This window comes from Anneissia japonica, unplaced genomic scaffold (assembly GCF_011630105.1).
Source record: "Anneissia japonica isolate Jap-2015-1 unplaced genomic scaffold, ASM1163010v1 scaffold287719_len1884721_cov185, whole genome shotgun sequence".
NCBI lineage: Eukaryota > Metazoa > Echinodermata > Crinoidea > Comatulida > Comatulidae > Anneissia > Anneissia japonica.
The window spans coordinates 664509-674630 of record NW_022715822.1 but is presented as its reverse complement, the minus strand read 5'-3'; the positions used below and the strand labels follow the sequence as shown (position 1 = coordinate 674630).

Below are 10122 nucleotides of genomic sequence, written 5' to 3'. Positions count from 1 at the left end.
ATTTAAAAAAAATGAGAAATACAGACTACGGTATTTCTCATAAAATATTACCATTTTCTCGACGAATTCATCGTTACTAGGCAAATTCAGAGGTTGTAGATCGCATCCACTGGAATACTCTCGCTTTTATGTATACTTTATACAGTCAATAAAGTGCGCCCTCTCTAGTAAGATTAGTTTTTGTACTTCGCATCTCGCGCAATGCGTTCGTTCGGTTAGGTTGAGATATGTTTGTTTAAGTGTCAAAATCTCAGTCAGAATCAGTTTTTTAACAAATTTGAAATAATTCCTATGAAATATTATATTACACAAGTGTCATTACTAGCAACGGAAAATACCATGTCGGCCGTTTTTATGTGTGATAACAGAACCTAAATAGAGAGATGAAATTAAAGACTCATTTCTTGTTTATCCTTTCCCTACTTTCCTTGTTAAACTGAGAAAAAGTCTGTTTTAAAATACACCATTGCGATTTCACCATTGCGATTTCCTTTTTTTTGTTCCTCCACCCCCCCCTTTTTTTAGATAAAGTTTTCTATGTTATAGATTTTGATATATTTTTTAATATTTTATATGTTTATCTTGTATATAGTATTTATTTTATGTGAAACTGGGTGAGTGGGAAACACTGACATTAGTCACAGTGATTAAGTTCGCTTTAGTGTTTCCATCCAGCTCACCCAGTTGATTTTATGTGTTTTGTCTGTTTTAATTGGAAATAAAAGAACAAGAATAAGAATAATAAGGTAAGGCTAGGCCTAGCCTAGCAGCGTTGGATAGGCTAATGTTTTCGGCGCCTACAATATTTCTTCTCACGACCTGTCGCAAAATCAAACATGAAAATTCATCCGCATTTATTTTTTGTGTGGAACACAAAAAAATCAAATTTCAGTCTTATTTTACATTTTTTTCATTCTTAGGAATGTCTAAATTCAGTTAAACTAGCAATTCCGTATTATATTTATAAATATTTATAACATTATACAAAAATTAGATTTTTTTTAAAAATTGAAATTTTGCCGGGAATGGGGCTTTAAAGTAAATAGTGCTAACAAAAATAGTTGATAGGTCTACATAGAAGCGACAACCATTATTTATATTGTTATATATGCGCGCCTAGTTAAATAATTATATACTTATTATAGTTATGTAGTTATGTAGTTATATAGCTATGTAGGTATACAGTTATATAGTTAAATAAATAAAACTTTTATTTATAAAGTAAGGCTTTTTATCTGAAGAGTGTCTGGTAGTATGTCTAATCAAAGCTACTGTTTAACCTCGCTTTAAAATTATTCATATCCACTCTAGTACCATTGAACACTATTCTGGCAATTTTGCGGTACGTTCTATTCCAAAGTTCGTTTCCGTTATAGTTATAAATAGATAGATAGATTTTTTAATTTCTATAGCGCCGGTTAAACTGAAGTCTTCACTAGCGCTTTACAATATATTACACAACAAAGACAAGAACAACACTGATTCTTCCCTACACCATCATCCAAGGCGCGCTCCGTTGAAGGCGAAAGAAGGAGATGACATCAGGAAATGGTCAGGTGTGTCACACTGTCAACTCCATATATATATCCAGGGACCGACAGGCATGGAGGAATCTGGTGCATTGTTCCTCGGCATAATATATGCCCATACTATCTACCAGGTCACAGGACAACTAGAAATAGAACATTTTTCGAGACGAGCAGGGGGTTACCTCTGTGTATGGTTGGTTCATACAGCTCCTGTTGTGGACAGACGAGAGTAGCTGGTACCTTACCGGGTAGCTCAGACATGAAGAGACCCTTATATAAGAGACCCCGGTATAAAGTTAAGCGCTATATAAATCGAACTACATTACATTACAATAATCTTACTAGCCTATAACTAAAGTTGCTACACAAAGATTGGGGGATGAAAGTCAGGCAGGCCTACTGCATAGACCTTAACAATACAATTGTAGGCATAGGTCAAATGTCATAATGGTTTGTTGCTAATTATAAATAAGCTAGCATATACGGGAGAGGAAATATGAAAAAAGTACGAAAGTGGATTTATTTGCAATAAAGAGAGTACTTTAGAGGGCGCTAATGTGATTGATGTTGGTGATTTTCAAGATTGTGTGCGTTCGTTAATTTTTTTTTTTTTAATTTTACATCATCATCGTCGCCAGTGTCGTCATCGCCGCCGCTGTATCATCACCATCACATCACCATAATCTTCATTATCATCATTACACCATCATGATCACCACCGTCACCAATCCTCAAACCATCCTCATTGTCATCACTATCATCTTCATCATCATCCTCGTCACCATTATCATCATTTACGTCATCATCTCAAAAGTGCTATCAGGGACTAGAGGGCGTCCTTCAAAAACGTAAACGTTGACGGTGTTCGTAAATAGTTCGCCCCCCCCTATCTCGTGGTAGTAACTTTTTAAACGTTTCATTGCGCGCATACAAAATCAGTGCAGTCGGACCTCTTATAGGTCTATTATATGACATTATGTAATCGTTTCTGTTTATGTTTACGTCGGTACATCTTGCAAATTCAATAACTTGTCCGTCCCAGCCAGGTTTAATTACAATAGAAGTCAGCGCGCGTTTGCTGTGGTGGTGACGTATGATGCCAACCCGTCTCACCTAATAATAATGACGATGATGGTGAAGATGACATTGATGATGATGATAATGATGATGTCGATAATGATGACGACGAATGATAATGATGACGATATCAATGATGATGATGGTGATGATAATGACGGCTTCGATAATGATACGAATTTTAACTTTTTATTATGTAAAAAAATTTCAATAAATAACTAAATACTTATTTTCAAAGTGCTGTAATACTGAAATTTTTATTGCTTTTTAACTCTTTTTTTAATTTGTATTTTTACTGCTAGCTTTTTAGATTGATCAACAATGTTTTAATATTTTTATTGTTGCCTTTTTTCACCTGTTTTTATTAATTTTATATTTCTCTGTTTGTTTTTTGTCATGATAGAATGTGCATATGTTATTTCTGTGTTTGGAAGGACCCCAATGGAAATAAGTTTTGCTTTTTGGGATTTTCCTTGTAATCATGTTTTTATGCAATTTTTTATCTTGTCTATTTTTTGTATATCGTATTTATGTATTTTATTACTAAATTAAATACAACGGAGATGTACTTTTTACAATACTGAAGATGTTAAAATGTACTTTGCTGCCCTCTATGTTTATGTTAAGCGTAGATTGGTGTAGATTTGGTCAAAGTGTATAAAACTGCAAGAGGTACGACCTCTTGGAGTTTTATACTCTTTGATTTGGTATAGCTCTAGATAGATGAGCTAATTAAGTTCGGTTGCGTTATGGGGTGGTGTTAAGTTTTCCCAATTTTCTCTTAATTAGTCTTTTAACCTGGCTATACAGCAAGAAAAGAAAGAATGGGAGATCCAATAATTACTATATGTTGGCTCTTCGCGATTTTAGAATCATTCACTTTTGTCAGTGTTGCACTCGGTGGTAGCCCTAGGATCCAAGGCAGAGGCCAGCCAGACAGTCACCGGACGGTAGTAAAATCGGCTAACTCTAAGCCGTGGGATAACGTTTTCACAAAGCCTGATCAACAAGTTAAACAAGACAATTTTACATATAAAATATTCTGGGGTCTTGCTTGTAATTGCTCAAATCTAGGCATAGACCTGGGGCTAGAAAAGTGGGGAATATCAGCAAACCAGGACACCTCTAATGAACACGGTGAGGCTTTCACTGCTTTTCATAGAAACGATTTTAATTATCCATACATTGATGATGACACCGGTGTGTTTGTGAACGGCGGGCTGCCACAGGTAAGTTAATTAAGTGTTCCACTTCAGTGTTGTAAAATTGCTATCGTGGCCTACACTGAAATGCTTTCTTATACCTTCAAGGTGTCCGACAGAGGGCTGGTCCGAACCAAGGCGACGATGAAGCCTCGGTCAATGGCCAGGAATATAAAAAATCCCTTTTCAGTGTTAGGTTTCATGGGGAAAGTTTTTATTGCTTAATTTGGTCCTAAATGAGCTTTTAGACCACAAAGGTATTGGCAATCAAAATAGCGTTATTGAGATAGGCAAATTATTAATTTTTTAAATTTTTATTAAACGACACTGTCGTCCCGACGACCTAGTCGTCCGTCATACGACAGGGGGGTCGAGACTTGTCCAACGGGTGGAAAAATTCGGGTACAGCTCAACTTATAGCTCGAGGTGATCTGGAGGTTGTACGTCCCAAGGTGAAGTCGAGGGACATAGTACAGCCTTCAGATCACCTCGGTCTATTATTTGAACCATCCCTCTCAACCCATTAATAATTGTATAATATACCAGTGCCCTGGTGTAAATATTAATTAGCTCTATATAGGTATACTTCCACATCTGTCACCATCATTATCATCATTAATATTCAATCATAATCATTGATTCATTACACCACCACCTCAGTCAACCAGTAATCATATCTCATCATCGTTGTCACCATCATCATCAGTGGCAGCGAGAGGACAGGGGGATTAAGGCTCCCCCCACCCATTGGACAGAGCTCGTCGGCAGTCAGACCATAAAACATATAAAAATAGGCCCACACCAAGCCAACACATGTCTGTAACAGTCTGAGAGTGCCATTTCCGGCCATCCAGGTTGCTATTCTTAAAAAAATCTCATTTGAGAACCCCCTTCTCAACCCCTTCCCCTAGCTTGGGTCTACGAGCTGAAGTCCCGCTTCGGACAGTTTAGCCCCCCCCCCCCCCCCAGAAAATATATCATAGAGCCGCCACTGATCATCATCACTGTCATCATCATTAATCGTCACCATCAATCATCATCATCATCACTGTCATTATCACCATCATTATCAATCATCATCACTGTCATCATTATCACCATCATCATCATCATCAATCACCATCACTGTCATCATTATCACCATCATCATCAATCATCATCACTGTCACCATCATCATCATCATCATCAATCACCATCACTGTCATCATTATCACCATCATTATCATCAATCGCCATTACTGTCATCATTATCAATTACCATCACTGTCATCATTATCACCATCGTCATCAATCATCATTTATCATTTCTATATATTGTATAAATTGTATATATTTTTGTTATGTTTAAACTGTACCATTTTGAAAATCAGTGCAATAGTAACTCTGAAAGTGACTACGGTATGAAGAAAGAATATATAAATAAATAATAAATAGATCATCATCATCATTACCATCACCATTAATCATAATCATCATTCTCATCACTGTCCTCCGATGATCGCCTTCTTTACTGTTAAATACCCTCATTGATCATTATTTCAGCTGCGTATCATCATCAACATCATCACCACCACCACCACCACCACCATGATCCTGTCATTATCTGTATTATCATGTCCTGGGGTGGATCCAAAGCTCACCCTGAATATCGCACAGATGAGTCCATGACAGGGCAGGGGTTGATTCCCCTAATGCTCAGATTTTAATGTTTTTAAAACAGATTACGCTATTTATGACATTTCTATTAAAAGAAATGTGAACTGAAGAGGTGCAAGTTGAAACTAATTAAAGATGTCCAAAACAAAAAAATCATGCTCAAGTAGTAAAAATCACTGCATATCACCTTATTTTGTGAGCTAACACCATCTCACTTAATCCCAACCCCACTCCTCCTTCGCTCCCCTAATCAGCACTCCCCTAATCAGCGCTCCCCCCACCCCCGCCATTTCAAGACTCTTAGATACACCACGTGGCACAAGAATAATTAATTTTTCTGAAGAGCCCCACCCACCCACACCATTCTAACTGGTCGAATACTGTGGCTTGATTTAACACTTGAAAAGCCTAGAAGTAGTGTTAAATAATAATATGTATTTATTTTATTTTATTACAGGCAAATATCCTAAACATATATTTAGAGAAAGCAACCCAGGATATCAAGCACTACATACCAAGCCCAGAGTTCAATGGACTAGCAGTCGTTGACTGGGAAAAGTGGCGCCCTCACTTGGACCAGAACGCTGGTGTCCGAACATCTTACAAAGCGGCATCGATGAAAGTGGTCAAACAGCGTCACCCACACTGGGACAATGGGACCATTGAGACAGTAGCCACTGTTGAATTTGAAGAGGCAGCACAGGGCTTGATGCAAGGGGTGTTGCATCTTGGGAAAAAGCTTCGGCCTAAGGCAACATGGGGCTTCTATCATTATCCATACTGTGATAATAAAAACAAAACGACAGATTATGCCTGTGCACTAAGTAACATTGAAAGCAACGATAAAATGATGTGGTTGTTTGATGAAAGCAGCGCCCTCTTCCCATCCATATACCTCCGCCCGTACGTTGAAGATAACTATCATTTTGTAGAAGCCAGGCTACAAGAGACTCTTCGAGTACTGGAAACTTTGGAGGAACCAGGAAAACCAGTTTACGTGTATAATCGTTTCAACTACTCTCATTCTAGCTTCTATTACAACATAGTAGGTATACTTTTAAAACTGTTACTTAAGAATAAGAATTCAAATTATGCACAAATACAAGTCGGAGCAAAAGGTAAATACTTTTGTGTATACAGGGGCAGATCCAGAGATGAAAGAGGGGGACCATAAGTGGGGGCCGATCAATGCAGCACTGTCCTAAGGGTTCCGGGGGCATGCCCTCGTGAAATTTTTGTTTTCTAGAGGCCCGAAAATAACAATTTTTTCTTTTGCTTTCTTTTTTTCTTTTTTCCCCCAGACCCCCTAGGGTAGTGTTGTCTCTGCTCGATCGTCCCCCCTCTTTTCGGACATCCTCTGGATCCACCCTTGAAAGCTGTGGGGAGCTACTGTATTTGGCCCAGTTCTTTATGTTGTCGTCACTGTTGGTAGTAAGTTGTTTCTTACCCAATTACTAAAGGTTGGTAAATCCAATTGGTTTTAGACTTTGCAGAATGCAAGATGACTCTATAACAATACAAAAAATAACGACTATCATAATATGTCTATAATGCAAAAAATATCTTTCAAAATCTTCTAATTGGTAAAATTGTCTTTAATAATGTTTTAAATACAAAAGTACATCTGACAAAAAACTTGGGTATGGGCTAGCAAACTATCGGAACGAGCCAACCAAAATTATTGGTACGAGTCAGCCAAAATTTAGGTACGAGTTGTATGAGTTGGCATAGATATGAGCTGTATTCAGCCTAATAATAATAGTAATAGCTAGCCAATTCAAATAATTAACTCAGACTAGGCTTGCTACAAGCCTACGGTAGCCTAATCATACATTTAAAATAAAAAAAAATGACTTTTTAACATTTTATTTTATAGGAAAATTTTGCATCGCAGGGAGACTATGCTATCGCTGTGTAGCGTAAAATGAGTACTCTAACATCATTTACACACTGGCCAACAGTGAGAATATTCACTTGTCATGATTAAAATCTTATTTCCGTGTTTTTGCGAAGGTCAATACTAAATTCATCATTAGCTAGTAAAAAAAAAATTTTTTAATATCAACCTAATAAGTCTATTACCAAAACTTGCTTTATCCTGTACAGTACATCATTATCTTCCATAGCCGACCTCTAATCCCCATATTTCAAGCAGCAATTAACATTCACAGTCACACTCGGCGTGAGGTAACTAATTTGGCCGGATAATTACGACCTATTACAGCAATAATATCAGTCCAATTTAAAGTACGATAATTTGCGGGAATTGGTTTATGCATGAAAAAAGGGTTTATTAAAGCAATTACAGATACTGAATACTCCTACAATTACTGAAAATCCCTAATGGCCCAAACATGGATAAAACGATAGATTTATTCTTTGTAATACCACATCATACTCAGGAGTCTTTTGGTTGAGGTGAACAATTGAACAGGTGAACATTGTCAGAGAAATATTTCTGTATTACAACTACCACCCTTCTGGAATTTTTTTTTATATATACAACAAACATTTTACAAATACTGCTACTTTGCCAGTGTTGAGGAATTGTAAGGAAAGTATGGATGTACGAACGAATGACACAGCTCACATAGAACTGCAATATCCCTTCGCGCTAGTCATAGTCCGTTGGGTATTGGCTGGTATTGGAGTTGTTGCAAACAGCATTGTCATATTTGTGTTTGTCTACAATAAGACTTACAAGAAGTCTCTGTCGTTCAAATTACTTCTCCACCAGACAGTGATTGATTTGATGGGCTCTCTGATGTTTTTGATCTTCCACAACATGGATGTTCCTGAAGGCATTGGTGGAACCATATTCTGTAAAATGGAATTTCTCTTCTTGTACATGGCAGTGGCATCAACATTCAATTTTGTCATGCTTACAATTGAACGATATATTGCTGTCATTTATCCGATATTGTATCGCCAGAAATCCTTGGGTGGGAAAATGAAATACCTGTCACTCATTATCCCCCATTTATTGGGAATAACTATAACGATATCTATTCCTCTTGAAGTGGAGAAAGACCCAAATGTGAGTGAGTGTACATCTAAAGAGATAGACCCTCTAGCTGGTACACTAATAATCATCATTGACTGGCTTGTACCCATTTCCGTGATGCTGTACTGCTACGTGCGAATGCTGTTGAAATTACACAAGACACGACAGGTTGGCCAGCAACCGTCATCTGAATCTCAACCCAAGAATGGTGGACGAGGTTATCAAGTCAAGTCAGATCTGTTGACTACACTCATCCTAATCGCTTTTCTTTATTTTCTTACAATAACTCCATGCAGTGTTTTTCTATTAATTTACTTCCTTAATTTAAGTTATACATATTATATATTTTATGAGTTGAGTATGTTGTTTATGGAGTTAAATCTCACCATGAATCCATTCATCTACTGTATGGCATGCAAGGATTTTCAACGTGGACTTCACAAAATTAAATATGACATATTTCAAGTTCCACCAAGCAGTAGTGCTACAGTATGGAGAATTCCAATTAGACATGTAGACAACTACGAGAACAAAGCCTAGAACCTCCCGACGCTTCGAAAAGCACACCTCAACCATCCTCCTGAGAAACATATCTCCTGAAGGTTCATTAAACAATTGGCTACTGTATGTAGCCCAATTGTTTAATAGAAACTTAATCAAAATTTATCTCTGTAATGCCCTTTTCTCACATTCAGAATTTTTGCTACGACTGAGCACGATTTTTTAATTTTTGAAAATCGCAGTGGCGTCGCACTAAATTTAGTGGTCAATCGTAAAAGATCATTTCACAGCATCAGGCAAATTGCTACATTTTCAAAAAGGAGGACAGCAAACTACAAAATTATATTGCCCATGATTAAATTATCTTTTTTCAGGGTGATATACAGATGAGTATGAGAAAAGCAGCATCCCTATCATTTGATGGTATCGTTATTTGGGGTAGTTTCACCTCCCTCAATAACAATGCATCCTGCCTTCATCTAAAACAACTGCTTGCGTCAATTTACGGACCAACATTGCTCAACACAAAGACTCAAGCGGAGGGTTGCAGTCGTGAGATGTGCTCAGGTTATGGCAGGTGTCTTCTGAATGATTCAAAAGTTAGAAAGACACCAAAAGAGGCACTTTGGAAATGGCAGAACATGGAGTTTATCCGCTGCAGATGTATAACTGGTTGGATCGGTAAGGATTGTTCAACAAAGTCCAATAACAGTTAGAAATTATATTTCGGCATTCCATAAGGGTTTATCATCCCGGGGAGGATCCAGGATTTGAAGCAATGGGCTCAAAGTCTTTGCCAAAAAACAAAAAAAATCAAAAGAAAAGGGTCTGGGCCTATACCCCAGGAAATTTGGATACCTAGATTGCTGGAAATGAGCATTCCCAACTTCTGAGGGGCCTTTTAATGACTTAAATTCTTCAAAATTCAAGGTTCATGCAGATCATGCTGGAATTCAAAATTGGAGGGGCCCACAAATTATGGGTCTAGACCACCATGGTTGAGGGCTGGGGTAAGACAATTAATAATTATGGCACCTATAGATGACCAAAAATTTGGATATAAAAGTAGGCAGGCCTATTTGAATCGGCCAACTGTAGAACATTTTTTTTAAATGTTTCATCACATAGAGAGGGTTTGCCCGAACCCACTTA

General features: G+C 37.5%; 1 protein-coding gene across 1 annotated transcript; it reads left to right on the top strand.

Moving 5' to 3' along the window:
- Window positions 1-3287: 3287 nt before the first annotated feature.
- Window positions 3288-10116, top strand: LOC117109446 (hyaluronidase-like). Its single transcript, XM_033251806.1, has 3 exons — window positions 3288-3835; window positions 5923-6510; window positions 9345-10116. The coding sequence occupies exons 1-3, from the start codon at window positions 3431-3433 to the stop codon at window positions 9684-9686; spliced, it is 1335 nt and encodes a 444-aa protein (XP_033107697.1). The 5' UTR covers window positions 3288-3430; the 3' UTR covers window positions 9687-10116.
- The last annotated feature ends 6 nt before the right edge of the window (window positions 10117-10122 follow it).

Bases quoted from the DNA above. Each gene is read 5' to 3' on its own strand.
- LOC117109446 (XM_033251806.1), top strand. From the start codon at position 3,431: ATGGGAGATCCAATAATTACTATATGTTGGCTCTTCGCGATTTTAGAA. The intron at 3,836-5,922 runs GTAAGTTAATTA...ATTTTATTACAG, and splicing joins TGAACGGCGGGCTGCCACAG to GCAAATATCCTAAACATATA. The intron at 6,511-9,344 runs GTAGGTATACTT...ATCTTTTTTCAG, and splicing joins CTAGCTTCTATTACAACATA to GGTGATATACAGATGAGTAT.